The sequence below is a fragment of the Equus caballus genome, chromosome 21 (genome assembly GCF_041296265.1).
Source record: "Equus caballus isolate H_3958 breed thoroughbred chromosome 21, TB-T2T, whole genome shotgun sequence".
Classification (NCBI taxonomy): Eukaryota; Metazoa; Chordata; class Mammalia; order Perissodactyla; family Equidae; genus Equus; species Equus caballus.
This window is the reverse complement of record NC_091704.1, coordinates 72678957-72698980: the sequence shown is the minus strand read 5'-3', so window position 1 is coordinate 72698980 and position 20024 is coordinate 72678957. Positions and strand designations below refer to the sequence as shown.

At 45.6% G+C, this 20024-nt stretch overlaps 2 protein-coding genes across 8 annotated transcripts in view; one reads left to right on the top strand and one right to left on the bottom strand.

The window, feature by feature from the left end:
• Positions 1-952: 952 nt before the first annotated feature.
• On the bottom strand, positions 953-9467 carry CCDC127 (coiled-coil domain containing 127). Of its 5 annotated transcripts, none has more exons than XM_023625910.2 (3): positions 9328-9467; positions 7822-7952; positions 953-2247 (listed from the first exon to the last, which is right to left on the bottom strand). In XM_023625910.2, exons 2-3 carry the CDS (start codon positions 7940-7942, stop codon positions 1586-1588), a joined length of 783 nt encoding a protein of 260 aa, XP_023481678.1. In that variant the 5' UTR covers positions 7943-7952; positions 9328-9467; the 3' UTR covers positions 953-1585. The 5 variants fall into 5 exon arrangements, with proteins under 5 accessions (XP_023481678.1, XP_023481679.1, XP_005604440.1 ...); XM_023625911.2 differs by having other exon boundaries at positions 9324-9429; XM_005604383.4 differs by having other exon boundaries at positions 8946-9382.
• SDHA (succinate dehydrogenase complex flavoprotein subunit A) overlaps positions 9115-20024 on the top strand; it is a 28617-nt gene continuing 17707 nt past the window's right edge. The window contains exons 1-6 of one of the 3 annotated variants that reach the window (XM_023625909.2): positions 9115-9620; positions 14599-14679; positions 15719-15880; positions 17836-17979; positions 18240-18404; positions 19659-19807. In XM_023625909.2, the coding sequence (XP_023481677.1) occupies positions 9558-9620; positions 14599-14679; positions 15719-15880; positions 17836-17979; positions 18240-18404; positions 19659-19807 (764 nt within the window). In that variant the 5' untranslated portion in view covers positions 9115-9557. Of the gene's footprint in view, positions 10102-14595; positions 14680-15718; positions 15881-17835; positions 17980-18239; positions 18405-19658; positions 19808-20024 lie in introns of all 3 variants that reach the window. The other 2 variants (XM_014734954.3, XM_070246169.1) reach the window with 2 other exon arrangements.

Sequence of the window (20024 nt, the reverse complement as noted above, 5' to 3'; positions counted from 1 at the left end):
TGCCATATAGACAGGTAGGGTGGAAACAAGGTTTGAAGTCAGGTAGACCTTAACCCAGGTGATGCCAGGCCACTTACTAACAACACTTGCATATGTTAGTAGCGGTTCTGAGGCCAAACCGCCTCGGTTTACAGTGGCTCCAACATGGCCACCTGTGTGCCCTTGGGCAGGTTGATTTCTCCTGACCTCGTTCCAGTGCCCTCATCTGTAGAATGAGGATGTGCAAAAAGTCACAGGGCAGGCCTGAGACTGCGGTCCTCTGCAAGGCCTGCTGATGAGGTTAGCCCTTCACCAGCGTCTGGAAACCTCCATTTTGGGAGGGTTCCCACCACCATTAACTAGAGTAGTGGCTCACTGTGCCTAAACTGTGCAGTTTGGACTGAACACCCGCTTTCCTTCTAGGAATCTGGAATTTTGAGTATGTGCCAGGCAGAGGATGCCTATGTGACCAGCCCTCAACAGAAACCCTGGGCACCGTCTCTAAGGAGCGGCCCTGGTTGGTAACATCTCACACGTGTTGTCACAACTCATGCTGGGGATTAGGCATGTCCTCGTGACTGCGGTGGAGGGGGGTCCGGAAGCTGCGCCTGGTCTCCACGTGGCCTTAGCGCCTTTCCCTGTGCCCTGTGCCCTGGATCATTTCACGTAAGAAAGCCTAGCTGTGAGTACAACCTCATGCTGACTCCTACGAGACCACCAAGCAAGTCATCAAAGTTAGGGGCGGTCTTGGAGACGCTGGACCCAGAGGGTAACGACAGTACTCACTGCACAGGACTGGTGTTAGGATTACACTGGGGACGTGTGCAAAGCAGAGTAAAGGCTGATTCACAGCAGCTCTGTGAAGGCTATATGGGGCCATAAGTGCCTGCCCACCTTTTAGTTTATGGTAAAAACTGAGATAATCTGTGTAAAAACATTCTCTCAAGAGTAACACACATAAAAAGTGGCACTGTTGCTTTTAAATTGCAGGTATTTATTATTATATGTCATTGGTAATAAATAGTATCTGCTTGCTGAATACAGACACAAACCAAATCCCAAACACACATTAGGGTATCAACTGGATATGAGAAATACTTTTCTTCCCTTTGGCGGCAGAGAGCTCCAAAACAATACAAAACCTTGATGATATTACTACTTTTTGTTATCATCTGTAAGCAAGTCATCCACTACCTGATAACTTTTAAATGCAATTTTAGGAGAGAGAAAAATAATTCGAGGAGAAAACATGCTTTATTTAGGAAGTGATAAAACCAGACAGAAAATTATTTATATTGAGGATCAATACTGTATTTGACATTCTTAAAACAATTTTTACCCTAGACCTAACATATGAGGTTACACTGTTCTGCTTAATAAAATATTAACAGCTTAAAAAATGCTTCTGAGAAACTGTGTCCTTAATAGCTGAAGAGGATCAAGGAGCAAACCCTTTGTCTCCTGAGGCCTCGCTGTCCTGCTCAGAGGTTGGCAGGAGTGGGAGGCCACTCTGTGGCCACAGCACAGGAGAAAACATGGGATAGCCCAGAATGCCACAACGACCATCTGACTTTGAGTTGTTAAGAGGCTTTATTCCAGTCTTCTCTTACTTTTCTAGTATGGCTTTCTCTACTTTCTTAAACTTTTTCAGTTCAACAATTACTTCCCAATATTTCAGATATAGCCACATGAGTCTCCCATTTTGGCGTTTGTTGGTATTCCAGACATCCCCACAGTATGTATCATGCTTAAATATGTCAGTCAAGCCAGCTGCCATCTCTAGGTCAGCAGCAACAGGGTCAGTGGATGCTCGAACCAGCAAGCTCTTCTCTATTTCCAGTCGCTTGTGGCGAGGGAGAAGCAGGCTGCAGTAGATATTCTGTCTTTCCGTCAGAGCATCTTCAAACTCTTTCAGCAGAAGCCTGGCTCTCCTCTGCCAGTCTTCTTCCTGTCCCAGGCAGCTCAGGTACGCATTTCTCAAGGGCTGCAACTGTCTCTTTTCTTGCATGACCTGAGCGCGTTCCTGTTCTAGCAGTTTCCTTTCTTCTACCAACCTTCGCCCCTGAGAGATAAGGGCTTCTCGATAACTAGTTGTTCTGTTTTGTTCCTTTTCAAGTTCCAAAGATAGCTGAGCAACAGCACGCCGATTTTCTGAGATCATGGTGTGGTACTTAGCTTCCAGATCCTGCTGGAAAGCAGCCGTTCTCTGACGGTACGCTTCCTTCTCTTTCTCTATTTCTTTTTGGGACTCCCTAGACCAAATCCAACCTGACATGAATAAATTGGGGGAGAAAAACACACACAATGAAAAGTCAGAGCTAAAGTTCTATAATGTTTAAAGAAAACATAAAGTAGATGACAGCATTTCAATAAAATCTTAAGCCCTGAGAGATACAAAAAAGATAACATTTTGTATGAAACTATATAATATACCAAGTTCTTATCTTAAAATCAGATAAAGGCTCCCAAAGGACAAGTAGGACAGGCTGCAGGCAGAGTCCACTCAGGCTTCTCATTTCCTATGGCCAAGAAAGTCAGCCACTGCTTTCTTCTGTTCGCAAACCTCCACCATGTGCCCGCTGTGGCCACAGTGCCCCACATGCTCTCAGAAGGTTTGAGAAGTAACATGGGTATGCTTCAAATACTGGCCAGGTTACTGGAGAATCAAGTGAGTTTCAAAGTGGTCATCACCAGCAAAAGAGAAGAAGTCCAAGATGTTTGCTTATATTCTGATAGGGGTACATAAAAATAAGGTGGAGTTAAGAAATTCAACCTCAAGACATGGTTTGGTTCCCTTTCCCCAAACCAGAAAATGCTGGAATCACACAAACACGGGACAGAAGAGTGCCGGGAGGCTGGGCTGGGTAACACCCGGCTCTGATCCACAGACCAAGGAGCAGCCAGGCCTCTGTCCTCTGCTGCATGGAGAAGTCCAGTGCCTGAGGATCCAGGGACAGAGAAGGGAGGCTGACGACCCACAAAGCCTGCTAGCCAGCAGGCACCTGGTTCTGGATGGAGTCACCAACTCTTCTGTCATCCCACTAATGGCTAAGAGTTTGGTGTGTTTTGATAATAAAACAAAAAACAGTGTGGTGATACAGGAAATCCACCACATTCTGAACTAATGCTCTTGCTCAATAATTTAATAAATGTTGGGGCAACTCTACGCTGAGTCCTAGTTTCTGACAATGATAATTTGCTAAAAGCAGCACGGATTTGAGTCCCTTGGAAAACAGGACTGTTCAGCAAAGCTTCAAAGCCCAAAGTCTAAACACTACCAAGAGCAACAGTTTACTATGAAAGCATTATTTCTGCCCAGCTCTCCAAAGGAGGCCAGGCTGCTCCATGTTGCACATTTTCTTTAACTCCTACAGTCAATAACCCCTCTGGAAATCACTTCATGGTCCTTTTCCTACTCTTGCTGGTTCCTTTCCCCTCCCTAACACCCAAAGGGGTGTCCTGGCCCTTCAGGACTCTTCTTCCAGGTCCCTGGGAATCTTATCTGGCCCTGACACCAAGTCTACTACAGCACTACTTCCACTGTTGCCACCTCAAATACATGAGCATAATACCAAACTCGGCCTCCCTCAACTAAAAATAGCTTCCAGGCCAATTTTAGTTGTTACCTCAAACTCAAAAGCACATGTCATCTTTATCTCCTCCTTTTGCCAAAGAGTTCAGAGGCAGGGAGCTGACCAGTAAAGCAGCAGTTGCAACATAATTTGATAAGCACTGAGGAGCAGAGGAAAGAAGGGCTCATTCAGTTTTGGGTGGAGGTGGGAAGGCTTCATAAAAGAGGGGAACGTGAACAAAGTCTGGAAGTCAGGAGGAAAGGTCCCTCTAGGTGGAATGAACAGGTACAGGAGAGGGTGCCACACGTGCTCAGAGCAGCTTCCAGGGACAGACGTGCCTGGGGTACAGGGCTTCTCCCAAGGAGCAGCTGGAGCCCACTCTGGAAGTCAGCAGGTGCTCGGTAACAGAAGTCCTTTTAGACTGACAAAGAAGTGGAGTAATTTGATGTGACATTACCCTGGTGGCGGTGTGGAAGATTTGGGACAGAGGGTAAAGGAGGGACACTAGAAGAAAGGAGCCACTCCTGTTATAATCTGGGTGCAAGCTAGTTAAAGTACTCCAACTTACACGTGAAACTAGTGGGACTGACACAGAACAGACAGAATCGAACATCAGACCACACGTACATGCTGCAGTCATCAGGAAGTTTCTGGCAGGTCAAAATTCATCAAGAAGGCCTCCTGGAAAAGTGGGACAGGGACGTGGAGACATGCTGGATAAGGAGATTACCAGGGAGAGTGCAAGAGAAAGTGCGGCGTGGCAGAACAGAAGTCCACAAAACCTTAATGCTGGGTCTGATCGGGGAGAATCTTGCCTTATGACTTTGGGCAGACACAATTTTTTTGGAGGCTTCATTTCAGAAGGCATAGAAAAGAGAGATGAGACTCTTGCTTTTGGGAAAAAGGAACAGAAGTACCCTCTCCTATTGTTCCTGCTAAGAACAACTAAGAACCGTGGACATCATCCGTAAAACAAACAGAAGAGGACTCTGAAAGGTGGGGAGCAGCAGGCAGTCTGGTGAGGGAACTTGGGACCCAAGCAATGACAGGGTGCTGGGTCCCAAGGGGTTTCATTTTGCCTCACAGATGCCAGACTTAGAGCTGAAATGCCAACAGGTGCAGGTATTTTAAAAAGCCCCAACAAAAGTCTGCTATCTCTGGCCAAAGGACTAGGAAAGGGGTCTAGCAAGACTGAAAACTTACAGACAATGACCACTGGACTCCCGCCAAACAGCACAGAAGACACTGTGGCCCCACCTCCACCCACGTGGACAAAGACCGAGGGCAGCTCCTCCTGTTCCCCAGGGGAGGCAATAACAAGACACTCCTGGCTCTCCCGGCCAGGCCGGAGGCATCTGCAGAGCCCTGGGGAGGCTGGACCTCCTGATCTTGCCCAGTGGTAATGAGTCACCCTTCCCTTCAGTGTCAACCAGCTGGAGGCCAAGTGGGGAACCTGGACTTCCACCCCTACCTGGGAGTAAGGAGGCAGCACCACCCTTCCTGACAGAGCCCTCTCCAAGAAAGCCAAGCCAGACAAGAAAGGTCTGAATAAAAACCAGAGTCTCATAACGTAATACCCAAATGCCCAGGTTTCAACTGAAAATCAGTCTTTACACCAAGAATCAGGAAGATGTCAACTTGAATCAAAAAAGGTAATCACTAGATGCCAATAGTAAGATGACAGAGATGTCAGTATTATCCAACAAAGAGTTTAAAGCAGCCATCACAATAAAAAGTCTCAGCAAAGAAATAGAAGATATAAAAAAAGCAAACAAATTTTAGAACTGAAAAACAAAGTAACTAAAATAAAAAACAGGATGATGAAATAGGTGTGAAGAGAGAAAGCCCTGCCAGGAGGCTGAAATAATCGACATAGTCCATATGAACACAGACGTGAAAACCTGGAACAAAATGTTAGCATATATAATTCTACTATATATATAAAGAACCACATGGTACCACCTAGTGGAGATTATTCCAAAAATGTAAGACTGGCTCAATATTCAAAAATCAACCTATGTCCCAACATATTAGTAGGCTAAAGAAGAAAAACCATATGATCATGTCAACTGATACAGAAAAACATCTGACAAGACTCAACCTCCTTTCATGATAAAAACTCGGAAAAATAAGACTAGAGGGAACTTCAGTGTCTTGATAAAGAGCATCTATGAAAGACCTTCAGCTAACTTTGTACTTAATGGTGAAAAGACTGAATGCTTTTTCTCTAAGATCAGGAACCTCAACAGAGTGCTGGCAGTTCCAGCCAGTGAAAGAAAGCGGGAAAAAAAATAAAAGGCAAACAGACTGGAAAGGAAGAAATAAAATCTAAGTCTCATACCTTATACCAAAATTAACTCAAAATGGATCACACACTTACATGTAAAAACGCAAACCTAAAATTTTAGGAAAAAACATAGGAAAGAACCTTCAGGATCTAGGGCTGGCAGAGTTCTCAGACTTGGCACAAAAAACATGACACATAAAGGAAAAACTGATAAACTGGACTTCATCAAAATTAAAACTTTAGCTCTGTGAAAAACTCCATTAAGAGGATGAAAAGACAAGCTACAGACTGAGAGAAGATATTCACAAACCAGAGATCCAGCAGAGTACCAGACTCTAGAATACAGTGAAAACTCTCAAAACCCAACATTAAAAACAATCCAATTACAAGCTGGCTGAGAGATAGTTCATGGAGAGGGTGTGCAATGCAAAGATGCTCCACATCATTAGCCATCAGGGAAATGCACGTTAAACCACGATGGTCTGGCTACACACCTATCAGGACAGAAGAATAAAGACAACAGAGCCCTCACCAAATGCCGGCAAGGACGCTGTGACCCTGGATCCTTCACACAGTGCTGGTGAGTATAAAACGGTACAGCCACTCTGGAAAACATTCGGCACTTTCTTAAAAAACTAAACATCAACTCATGGAGGCTGAAAAGAGGAGGCGGTTTTTATGACTCAGTGATCTGCACGGTGCCTGCTTCTCAGTGAAAGACTGGGCAGACCCAAATACAGCCTAAGGGTTAGAGGCTCACCGCCTGTCATCTTGCAAAACACCACTTAACACTTGGAAAGGCTGCCTGTTGCCTGTGGCTAGGGTGATGAACTTGGGGGGCGAATTAGAAGGCTTAGAACTACACTTACTAACCCAACAATTAATTGGTTTCCAGGCTCAGAGACGCCCTGAAGTGACTTACATTTTCCGTTTGTTTTTCAGGCTCACCTCTAGCTTTTACAGACTTTCCTAATAACCTTTACTTTTGAAGTTCTTGCCTTCTTGGACTTCTGAAATGATGCTGTCCCTCCCTGAGAAGCATTGAGGAATATTTTATTTTTTCTTCTTGGTTATCTTGCTTAGGTAACGTGATCAGAGAAAAATTTTAACTTTGCATTCTTATAAACATTCTCCAAAAATGTGTTATTACATGCTTGAGACACATATTGCAACCTGTGGGTGTCGAGTAGTCCAGCACAGTCTAAAGGTAAAGGCTGACAAACGAAGTCTATAAACACTACTCTCGTCAGCCTCCACTGCCTCTACGTAAACCTGCGGACCTGAGAAATCCAGGCGACAAAAAACCATTCCATTTAAAAAGTGTCACTGCACCCAGAGAGCAGCTTTTGCTGTTTTTCCATTCAATTATTCAGTTTCTCATATTCTTAAGTGCCAGCCAGCAGGACCGTCAGACACAACAAAATATTAAACTAACTCCTGAACATCAGGAAATTTACCATATAGTGAGGAAATAAGCTAAGGGCTGGGATAATTACAACTGACTGGTGACTGGTAATTTCCCCAAAGTGGACAAAGTCAATTCAAACTAGAGAGAATTCCTGGCCAGGCAGAGCAGAGGTTTCATGGATGAAGTCTCCCAAAGACTGACTTCCTAAACACGGAATAGACATCCAAACTGGTTTTCTTCTAAGACTGTTTCATTCTTCCCCACTGGTCCCATGAGGGCACCTGAAGAGCAGTGAAGCCTTGAAGGGGAGCTCCCAGTTGTTAAAACCACTCTACACACAAGGCTTCTAAACCTCTTGTCAAACTGAACCCTCACAATGAATCCAGGTAATTATGATCAGCCCCTCGCAAGGAGAGGGAAACTCAGGCTCAGAGGGTTAAGTAATGTGTCCAAGACACACAGCATGGGATAAAACTAGGATGCACACCTGCATCTGTCAGGTTCCAAAGCCCGAGGTCTTTGGCCTCCACACTTTTAGCCCAGAAAACGCAAATGTTAGGAAAACCACGACTTACGAAAAGCAGCCAATCCCAGCATTGGAACCAACAGGGCATAATTCCATCGGCTTCCATCACCCCCATCAGCCCTGGAGTTGGGCCGGATATTCCAATTTGGGGGGTCATTTAAGTTATTCATGGAGGTATACCTTAAAGTAAAGAACAAAACCATTAACCACACAAAGTGCATAAAATACATCTGTCACAATTATACTACCTAAATGGCTCATATGAATCCTTTTTTTCCTTCCAAAAAACTTTGTTCACTTCTTATGTGCTGCACAGCACTGAACCTTACAGGAGAAAAAGAAGAAAAAGATGAGAACTCAGACAAAAGCAACTCACCATGTAGTGGGGGAGAGAGATGTGTCTCAACTAACTGAAATACAAGTAGAACGAGGTGCATTCTCTAGTACAAATACGTTTAAAATTACGCTTTTATATAAACACACAAAAACGGGAAGGTGCGAAAACCCTGGCTTCTTCATGAAATGGGAACAGCACTGAGGGCGGAGGCAGATCGCGGGGCAGACGGGGACAGCGCTGGAGATGGCTTTCATTGCTCTCCACTTTGGGGGCGGTGCACGCACTGAGAGGGGCTCCTGCTAAAGCTGGAGCCACATCTCAGTAAGGAGGCTGCGGTCTCACGCTGACGCGCATTCTCCAATTCACTAAGTACCCACAGAGGCTGGGCACTTTCACAACTTCGTCCTGAGGACCTTCCGCTTGTTTCCAGGCTGCTGCCTACACAATACACACTAGTTACAAAAGAATAATCAGGGGACGCTGGAGAAAAAAGGAATTCAATTCAGTTTTGAAAAATTTTAATGGGTTTTTCAGTAAATACTTGCTTAACACCTAAAACCGGAAAATTCTCATTGGCAATAAAGAAATGCCAAAAGAAAAACAGCTCAGGACTTAACGTGAGGGAGTTCGTGGCAACCACAGGATAAACATGTTAGAGTCTGAAGGAACCGAACTGCGCAACTGTCGCAGGGCGTCGGGAAGAACCGTGCTCACGCCCTCGGCCAAGGAAGCCCGCCTCCGGGGCACACGGCCGAGGACACACGTCATTCTAACGGAGCAACGTAAGCCAGATAAAGATCCGCTGGCACAGATACATCCCGTAGGGTGTTACTTACTAATGGCAAAAAACTGGACACCACCTAAACGTCAATGAAATGGCGACGGCCCACTGTCAGCTCACTCAGTGCAACATCCAGAATTACGCCGCACACACCTGCGCACCGGGAAGGTCGGGGCAGGGGGCCGCGAGCGCGGTCCTCCCGAATACCGTTTGTCCCCCACGCCGCCCCGTCCCTCGGGTGCGGGCAGATGCTCGACAGAAACTGACCGAACGCCGGGAGGCGCGGAGCCGGCACCCCGCAACCGCAGGCTGCCCCGCCCAACGCGGCGCGGCCAGCCGACACCCCGACTCCGCGCAGTCCCCCGGCCCCGAGACCTACCGCCGACCCCCTACTCCGCGAACCCCCACTTCCAGCCCGCCCCAGGCCCCGGACCTACGGCGCGGCCAGGAGGGCCGGGGCCACTTGCCCTGAGCACCACCGTCCGCAGATCTTCTTTGCGCAGGCGCGGTGCCCCGACAACCCCACCCAGGGTCGCAGCGTCGTGCGCAGGCGCAGGCGCGGTATACCCCCCCCCCCCCCCCCCCCCGGGCTTCGACGCCTCTCGCAGTGCGGTGCGCAGGCGCGGCCTGGCGCGGGGGCTAGTGGGACCGCCTGCAGAGGGCAAGCATGTCGGGGGTCTGTGCGTTGTCGCGGCTGCTTCCTGCCCGGCGTCTGGCGCTGACCAGGGCGGTGAGTCGGCGCTGCGGGGCCAGTGGGCCCTCAGGGCGGAACAGGCCGGACTCCGGGTCCCCGCGCCCCGGTCGGGACGGGGGGAGCAGCCGCGGGCCGCCCGAGGGGTCGTGGGGCCGCCGGGGCCAGCGGCCTCTGCCCAAAGCCGGCCCTGCCGGTGAAGGTCGCAACCCCGCGGGCCTCCTCTGGCCCCTGCCTCCCCAGGGCCTGTCTGTGAGCGGGCAGGTGTGCCAAGGTCACGCAGGGGGCGGCTGACCCTGAGGCCACGGGCGGAGGCGGGACCAGGACCGGCAGTGTCCGCGAGGTCCCGCCGGGTCCCCGCGGCCTCCCGGTGAGCGGCAGAGGCGCGGCCAGGGGCCGGTGCAGGGGGATTCGAGCCCCCGGGACCGGGTGGGCAGCAGGCTCGGTCGGCCTGCCCTGTTTGCAGATTCGAGTACACAGGAGAAGGCGTGGGTTTGTGTGTCCGCGCCAAGACCGGACAGTAAGTGTGGGGCCTTCATTTTGGGTTTCCTTTGTGCATGCTTTCAAAAGATCAGACGGAGGGGCCGGCCCGGTGGCATAGTGGTTAAGTTCGCGCGCTCCGTTTCCGCGGTCCTGGTTCCTGGGTTCGGATTCTGGGCGCGGACCTATGCACTGCTCATCAAGCCATGGTGTGGCGGCGTCCCACATACGAAATAGAGAAAGATTGGTACAGATGTTAGCTCAGCGACAGTCTTCCTCACTGGAAAAAAATTTAAAAATACAGACGCAGAATTTCAGCACGCTGACTGCAAAGCTGCGTTTGGGCGAGGACGCCGGCATGTTTGTTTTTCTGTGCGTCATCTGTGGAGGCCGTGCCAGATTCTGGTCAGTCGAGGATGACCAGCCGGGTTATGCTTTCCTGAGGCCTTGCTGCTGGATTATGTCAAATGTACCTCTACAATTACATCTTAGTAGTCGATCTTTTAGAGTTTTACTGCACCACACTAAATTTAGAGGATTTAGTTATTTCCTTCTTTTGAATGATCTCGCCCACCCGCCTACTTCGTAATTTAATTACGAAGTAAACGTCCCAGTAGGAACCAAGGCATTCAACAGTGTTTACTGGACTTCTGCCTGTAATTACAACCACAGTTTTCTCCTTTTTGGTATATAGATAGTAAAAATCATGTTAAATGTGCGGATTTAGTTAGACAGCCATCTAACCAACACCAGCACCAAGTGTTCCTATAGTTGGTGCTTACTGAGCAGAGATCCCCCCTCCCCCAAATTTTGGGCTCTAAGACACAGTGGTGGAAGTCCACAGGCAGGAAGTGAAGTCCATGGTTAGTGGAGTATTTTTAGTCATCCAAACATGAGCAGACTTCTAAGTGCTTCCTACTTGGTAGGTGAACTGACAAATTGATAACTGGTTGTGATTGGAGAAGAAAGAGCTAATGTCTGTCCTCAACCCAGCCTGGTGCCCAGCTTGCTTGTGCAGACTAAGACCCCTCCAGCTTGGGGAACTCCCTTCACCTACCCCCACACTTTGTCAATTTAAAAAGCGTTGTCCTTTGTCCAGGCTGGACTGGAAGAGTTTTAGCTCTGAGCATTTAGCTGAAAGTGAGGATGAGGTTCTAAGTACAACAGGTCAGAGTGCTAAGCCTCTCCTTTCATGTTGTCTTGATTCCAAGTGATCTTGGTTGAATCAGCTGTTAGCTGCCAGTGCTTTACCTTCGTTATCTCCTTGAATCTTCACCTCTGTCCTGTGTTTAGGTATGGTACTTGTAAACATGATGGCAGGATAGAGATAGCAAAGTGGAACCACAAGTTAGGCCTGTGAAAAAGATGGCCTTGGGTTTTTAAAAAGTCTTTTGATCTTGATGAGGATAGCTTTTGCTAAGGGAAATTAATTCTGTCCCAGGCAATATATTTATTGGAGTTTAAAATTGGCAAGAACAAAAGCATCAAATTAGAAGAACAAAAAAAGAAAATTTGTGATTGCCAGCTGAGAAATGTCCCTGGAGCGTAGAGGATGAGGATAATTTGAATAAAGTCCACAGAGAATTTTTCTTGATCTCATTTTGTTTAATTCTGTGGTTTTTCCGTGTCATATTTACAGCTGCTTTCAAGTTACAAAATTATCAAACCTATTTTGCCTTTGTTTCTTTTTCTATTGCCCCAGTGCACTGACACAATTTGCAAACTGTTCCAAAGTTTAATCAAAAGGAAAAGTAAAACCAAGGACCTTAAATAGTTGTTGGTTAACTGCTCACTTCAGATAGATTTTTCACATCCTTTCACATGAATATCCAAGGTATGGTTCTGAATATGTTTTAATGATATATCTAGAATCATTATTTAGGTCACTGTGGTAAACTTTTGTTTTGCTTCTTGGCATAATTATAATGCCACTGGTATTCAGTGCTATATTCTGTGTGATGCTTTTCCTGGTTTTCAAGCCACTTGAAAAATTGTGGCTTGGTTTTGATACATAACCTGGATATTCATCTTAGTTTGGAGTCCCAGAGATTTTTCCCGAAGAGCCTTAGATAGTGGGGAGAGTACAGGATCTAGAGCTATCCAGGCAGACCTGAGTCCAGACCCCACTTACCTTGGATAGACTCAGTTTCTACCTTGTGAACTGTATTTTAAGCATCCCTGTTTTAAAAAGTTTTAAATTTTTAATGAAAATAATTACACATAGTTGTAAAAAAAAAAGTGAGTACAGAAGTCCTTATAAATGAAAAGGAGTAAGAGCTCCTCCTTCCCCAGACCTGTTCCCTAGTGGAATTAATTCTGAATTGCTTCTGGTATTGGCTCTTGGTATTTACCTCCATTTCTCTAGCTAATATGCAAGTGCATTTTTATCCGTTTTAGATGTCAACTTTTGCTGGTGAATGAGGATTTAGTTCGCTTACAAATCATCCTACTTCTTCCTACTTCAGTCCTCCCAATAGAGTTATGCAACCACTTTCAGATCCTTTATTGGCTACTCTTGTAATTGTGTAGATCGTACTTACAAATTAGTTTCTCATTCGTGATTCACACCTATATTTTATTAGCTGAGGGCTCCCCACTTTGCTAGATTGAGGATATCAGTATCTCTATCCTTCTCAGTTTTTTTCCCTTTACCTCCTAATTCAGTTCTTTATGCTGTTAAAAAGGTCTAAGTGTTCCTTTTAATTCTACCATAGGTATATTTCCCCATTCTTCATCATGTTGCCCTTTTAGAAAATAATAGTTTCTCTTCAAAAAACATTAGATTAATAAGTGACACAAAATGAGTATACCTAAAGACAGAAATTGGGTTAAAATTGGACTCCCCAGATTCTAAAATCACTCCCCAAATCAGATTTAGCTGCAACAGTTAATGCTACTATTTTCCACAGGGAGATAGTGTGATAATTTATTAAAGATGTTTTTATAATTGCTGTGGTTTTTTAAGCTAGCTCTGTGTGTGTGTGTGTGTGTGTGTTTATTCAACATGAACATCCTAGAAAGAAAAAATAAATACTTAGGGAATCTCACTGTTTCTATTTTAATATTACAAAATGTACTGTTCTTACTGGTATTATTACCTATGTTTATATTATCCTTTATAAAATTTTCAAGAACATTTGTATTAAAATCCTTTTAGTTACTTAATTCTTTGTTAAAATGAGGTTCTACAATTTGAAAAATTATACTAACACTGAAGAATATTTGTTCTTTTTGGCTCTTTTTAATTCATTTCCTGAAAGGAAAAAAACTATATTGGCTTTTGTCAATGAAAACATACTTAAAATTGAAATTGGAAGATTCAAGACTATCACTCTCATCAGTTCAGATCTACTTAAAAATCCCGAAACTACTCTGTAATTGGAGCGCTTGAGATAAACTCAATTGTTTGTGCCAGCCATCATCCATTCTCAGAGCTAAAGGGAGCCTTAGAGTAGGAGCCAGCTCTGACTTTCTTCGCAGGCAGCCGAGCCATCCAGTCCCCTGAAAGCCTTTCCTCTCATAGAGCAGTCCGTTCAGTTTAAAACAGCTCAGAGTTCGTTTTGTATTTTGCCAGATTCTCCTCCTTGTAGTTCCCGTTTGTTTGTCCTACAGAATAAATTTTTTTTCACCACACAGAATAAATGTGTCTTCCAAATTACAGAATACTTGAAGGCATCTCTCATATCCCTGTTTGTCATTGTTGAGTGTACTTATTTCCTAAAACTGTCCTTTATGCTATTTTTAAGACTCTCTGTTTTGCCGTAGTCCTTGCAAATACAGTCAGCAGCATGGAAAACATATCTCCTAAGTTGCTGGCCGTTCTTAGCATGTGAAGAAGGTTGCCTCTCATGCTGGATTGTCATTTCATTAGTACCAACTTTCTTGGGTAAATGTTTATAGGATGGGACATTTAAGCCAAGACTTGGAGAGTTGCAGAGGTTAACGAGAGAAAGGCCAGGGACGAGTGTGTGGGTGGAAGAAACAGTACCTTGTGGTATGACAGACGACGGGGAGTATGGCTGAAGTCTAGTGTAAATGTGGAGAGTGGTGAAGCAGGACCATCTCTGGGCCTGGAATCCTCACATTTACAGTGAAGGGTTAGAACCACGGTGCTTCAGTGTCACAACAAGTAACAGAGCCTGTTCTAGAATGTCCGCCTCCCCATACACTGTCCAGTGCCTACCCCATTGTACTGTGAAACCTCACAGATGAGTAGAGCTCCAGTATGACAAGGGCTCTAATGGATCCAGTAAAAGTACTTCATGGTTTGCAGAACTACCACTTGAAATTAACGTGGAAGCATGCCTTTTTTATTTCCTTTCGTGAGTCAGTGAGTATCTGGTTTGGAAACAAGCTCCATCTAGAAGGGCTTTTCTTAGGGCACCCTGGGTCCTTTGCCCTTGCCTCAGGTGAGGTGTCTGTGTGAAGGGGAGTAGCTGGATACAAAAAAAGGTTAATAGACTTAGAAGGATAAATTTTAATTACACGTCCCCCATTCCTTCAAGACACTTCACGCTCTCCATCTGTCTCTCAGCAGTGGCCAGCAACGTTGCAGACCCGTGGTTTTCACTTCACTGTTGATGGGACTAAGAGGGCATCTGCTAAAGTTTCAGATTCAGTAAGTTCATGACTTTTTGTTCATTACAAATGATTTTCCTGGCTTTAGAGGGGTAATGATCTATACTGGTTTTTAATATATTTGAGTAATACACAGATCTTATTTAAAGGGAAAAAATTCTCATTCCAGTGCTTGCTCAAATTATTTTTAGTGTAATAATAGTTAATTGTCATATATACGTAAACATAGTAAAATTTTTTGCTCGTAGCTCTTATGTATCTATAAGCCAGATTAAAATTTAAGTCAAGTAAAGTGACAAAATAATGAAGTTTAGATGACAAATGACCTGTATTTACTATGATGGATGGTGACGTCTCTGCTCAGCCTAGGACTGTGTAGCCACTTGGGTGTAGGCCTCTGTGTTTAGTGGGCCCGTTCTGCTCTCCGTATAAGAAACTGAAATTTGCTTCCAAGTTCTTTTCTTGTAAGCTCACGATATACTGAGTACTGGTTGGCACCTTCTCAGTTGTAAACAAGAACACGGGCCTGAAATAGAGTTGTGGTCCTCAGTTCTTAAGTGGTTACCCAGACGAACTGGAAAACGCTTATCTAAATGAAAACAACATTTTAACATTTTCGTGAAAAACTGGCGGATCACAGGTGGAGAATCATGATCTACACCACACTGTAAGCTTAGATTCATGTAAGTGTATGTAAATAGGTGTAAACTTAAAAAGAGAAGATAAATAAAAATGATAATTGAATGGAAAAACTGGCATTTTGATTCATGTTGTTGCTTTCCTTTGCTTCTGCAGTTCCTCTTTGAGGACGTACCTTTAAGTTTTCAGCATTTTAACTAACGGGGTTTCCCAGCTCCGTAGGGTAGGTGCTCTTCTGTCCTATCGTCTGAGGGTGTGCCTGCCACATCTCATGACTGCTGTGTTTTGTTAGTGTCCAGTCCCGCACAGGACGGGGGCCCTCTAGGCGTGGCAGTGGCCCTTTTGTGATACTGCTTCGTTTTCTTCTAGCTCCTTCCCTGTAACCACAGTCTGTCTGGCATGGTTGAATGGGGATGAATGGGTGTATTTCTCTTTTCCAGATTTCTACACAGTACCCGGTGGTGGATCATGAATTTGATGCAGTGGTGGTAGGTGCTGGAGGGGCCGGCCTGCGAGCTGCGTTTGGCCTCTCTGAGGCGGGGTTTGACACAGCCTGTGTGACAAAGCTCTTTCCCACCAGGTCACACACTGTCGCAGCCCAGGTAAGAGAAAGGGGCTCTTGGTGCTTTCAGTGTCTACAGGCCGCTGCACAGTCTGGCACTCTGCCTGAGCAACCTTCTGCCTCAGGCCGCTGTCCCGCCATGCTCTGCCGTGTGTGCCTCTTTCTGCTCCTTGTACACACGCACTTGGCTCACTCACCCTGGGGGTCTCTGCCCCCATCCTTGCTGCTTAAAGCCTCCTTGTCACTCTTGTTTCTGCTATTCTCATACTTGGGGCTTCTCTGACCACCCCATCTAGTACCACCCTGTGGTGGTTTTCTTCATTGCACTTACCTGATCTTAGGAAGTGAGCTTGCCTGTGGACTTGTTTCCATCTTCCCTGAATCTCATGTTTACTGCTGCATCCTCAGGGTTCGCCTCATTAAGTGTGATGGCGCTGAGCTTTGATGATGTCATGAATGTGCAGGACAGAGAAACGGTGGCCTTTACATGCTCTGAATTTAGGGAAGAGGATAAAAATAAGGTGAAAATTTATGCAGTGATTTTGTAATTTTGTTCTTTCATTCTAGGCACAATGTAAGTAGTACCCAACTTGTATACAGCTAGTATTCCAAAATCGTATTTGACTATCTTTCTGGTTTTGGGACACATTTCCTCATAGAGACAACAGAGTGTGGTGACTTTCCAGGAACTAATAAAAGCCACCCTGGTGACCATTGTAGCTGGAACAGCCTGTGTTCAGTGTCCAGTAACACCCTTCAGGCACTTAGCGGCGAGATACTTTGTTCTAAATCTATTGCTTTGTAAACTGAAGAATATATACTGTATACCTTTGGAGAATTCATTGTCCAGAAGGAAAAATAGATAGAAACAGATAATTCTAAGTAATATTACAGGATAATGTAGTATTCAGGTAGTGCAGTATTAATTAAATAAGAAGAATAAGAAAAGGATAGCTTAACTTGAATGCTGGTTTTTGAGTAGAGGTTTAATTGGTGGAAGGATAAGACAGGTAAGGGCCTGGGGAGAGTCTGAAGAATACTGGGACCCCTCTGTACCTGTGCCCTGATTATTACTGAAAGTGGCAGTGAAATGCACATTTATGCTTGCCCTGGGCCCAGCGTTTGTGTTATTTTAAACCAGCTTTCTACATTCTGCACTGCTCTGGTACTTAGTTTCTTAGCTGGGTAGTGTTTGGGTTTACAGTTGGAGGAGTTGGAGAAGTGACGAAGTACATAACTTGGTAACTTTTGCATGTTTGCTGCAAAGTTCCTCGCTCTGTGCTAGTGACTCATCTCGTGGTAACTAAAACATATTGTGGGAAACTGAGGCACAGCACTGAGTGGAGAAGGAATTCCTGCATGGGTCTGTTTGACGCAAAAGTTGTGATCGAGTAACAATTGGAAAAGAGGGAGAAGTTAGAAAGTGTGCCTTTACTTGTGAAAAAGAGATTGTCTAAAGAGGAGTAATCCGTTTGTAAATTGGGGGGGAAAGGGTGAGCGTTACATTTGTCCCTGTCCTGTGTGTTCTGTGACTGAGGGATGGAGACAGGCGGTAAGCCGGTGGCGGGGCGGTTATCCGTGCACAGCAAAAGGAAGTGGCAGTGTGGGGACTGTGCTGCTGTGGAGTCTATTGCTTGGCAGTAAGCACTCCGCATCTTTAGTGCATGCCCAGAAATACCATTGGGAGTGTTTTGTCATAAAGTTGTCTAGGTAGGTTTGTGGAGTACCTTGTACGCGCCAGGTTTGGTAAGTAAGTAGTAAGCGTTGTGCATGTAACCTCTCACTCAGTCCTCCAGACAACTCTTCAAGGAGTTTAGCTTCATGCCCCTTTCCCGGATAAGGAGACCAGGGCTGAGGGGTTCAGTAACCTGGTAAGGGGAAGGTTCTGTGGCACCCTCTGGCTGTCACACACTGGAGGAGGCAATGGGGAGATGAGCCTAAAAGATACCATTGGGACTCCCTTTTGGAGCTCAGAAGATTGCTCCGTGTTTCTAGGGAGGAATCAATGCTGCTCTGGGGAACATGGAAGAGGACAACTGGAGGTGGCACTTCTACGACACCGTGAAGGGCTCCGACTGGCTGGGGGACCAGGATGCCATCCACTACATGACAGAGCAGGCCCCCGCCTCGGTGGTTGAGGTAACATTGCACCAGTCTGTTTCTAGTGCAAAAGAGGGGTTGAGGCAGATGTCAGCCAAAAGAATGGTACTGAGCTGATGTAACAAGGGAAATCTTTTGTCACTAATAATTCAGTTAATTTAACAAGGACATTTTTCTCTTTCCAGGAGTGTTGACATGTTCCTAGAACGTAGCAGATTTCTGTTGAAGTTGTTTAGTGTACATTAGCCATGAAGATCTTGATTCCTTTGAGGTTCTAGGTGTTTGCTTTTGTTTCACAGCTGGAGAATTACGGCATGCCCTTTAGCAGAACCGAAGATGGGAGGATCTACCAGCGTGCCTTTGGTGGACAGAGCCTCAAGTTTGGGAAAGGCGGGCAGGCCCATCGGTGCTGCTGCGTGGCAGACCGCACAGGCCATTCCCTGCTGCACACGTTGTATGGAAGGGTGAGACCTGGGTGCATGGAGTGGTAGGACATGGTCTAGTCAGGCCAGGCATGTAACAACAAGCTAGAAACAGGCCACTCTGGGGACAGGTCAGAGGATCAATGTGTCAGCCCAGGGGTTGCTTAAAAAGTAACAGCATAACTTGGTAGTATGTATGTAGTAACTGTTAGTATGAAAGTGTGTATTTTAGAAGATTAAATTGATAATCATTACCTTCCAGGTTTGAACTTAAGATCTGTCACATTGAAAATATAAGAACAGAGCAAGTATTTTAAGGCTCTTTTACCACTTCCAGATTCCTAAACTCATTGGTTTGTTTTAATACTTAACTTTTAAAACTGGACTAAGATTTGAGGGTAGTAGTCAGTGGATAATCAGGGCCAACTTTGTCATGGCCAAGTAATCAATATCCTGGATAATGTTGGTTCAGAATAGTCAGTTTTCTGAACTCTTATTTTCAAATGGAGACAGATCATTGATTTGCAAGTGTTAGGACACCAGTGGCTTCTCTGACTGAGTGGGTTGACAAATATGTGACAGGACGTGCCTGTGCCGCAGAATTGTGTGTCACATGGGCAGCTGGGAGTTTCATGGGAGCCCTTTTCGTTAGCTGGGGGACTGTCAGATCTGGGGCCTGGGCCAGTGCTGTCCAGTATTGGAGTTTGTGGTGTAGTGGGAATGTGCTTGTCTGCTGTGTCCAGGCCGGCAGCTGCCAGCCTCATGTGACCATTAGAGATGTGGCTAGCATGCTCAGGGGTGAATGTTTTGTCTTGTTTAGATTAAGTGGCCAGCAGCTCTCATGGTACAGCCCAGTCTAAGTCAAGACCCCGTGGTCTGTGGGCCCCAGCTGTGGCGTCAGACTCTGAGAGCAGTTCAGTGCTGTGTGTGGTGCCATAGTGTGGAGTGCCTATTAGGACTGTGCAGAAATAAGAAATGTGCTACCACCCTAGTGGTACATGCTGTTCTCTGGAGTATGTTGATGTGTGTGCATCCTCTTTGTTTTGTTTATACAGCTAAGAGTAGAGTGCCTTCTGTGTTGTTACACAGTAGCATCAGCACTGTCCTTGATATGAGCTGAAGTCTGTGACTTCTTTTCCAAACTGGTCTTCTAGGGTTTACCTAATCCATTTGCCACACACTAGATCCAAGTCTCTTAACCTGTTCACATCAATAGTGTCAGCTTGATTGTGGGTTTAACACCCTAAATGCAATGGCAAATGTGGGATCCCCTTTTTCCTTTCCTTCTTTTTGCAGTCTCTACGATATGATACCAGCTATTTTGTAGAGTATTTTGCCTTGGATCTCCTGATGGAAAATGGGGAGTGCCGTGGGGTTATCGCACTATGCATAGAAGATGGGTCCATCCATCGCATAAGAGCAAAGAACACTGTTGTAGCTACTGGGTAAGAATCTAATTCTTCCTGTATTTAATTTCTCTGTAGGGAAGTTGAGCTTCAGAGTTTCTTCATTCTAATAAAAATAGAGGCATTAGAGGCATTATGGAATAATGGTTCAGACGCAGGCTGAGACTTAACCCAGTGAGGGTACTGCCCTTTGCCAGCCTTGGTTCCTCATCTCTCAAGGGAACAACAGCCGCACCAGTCTCAGAGGTGGGCGAGA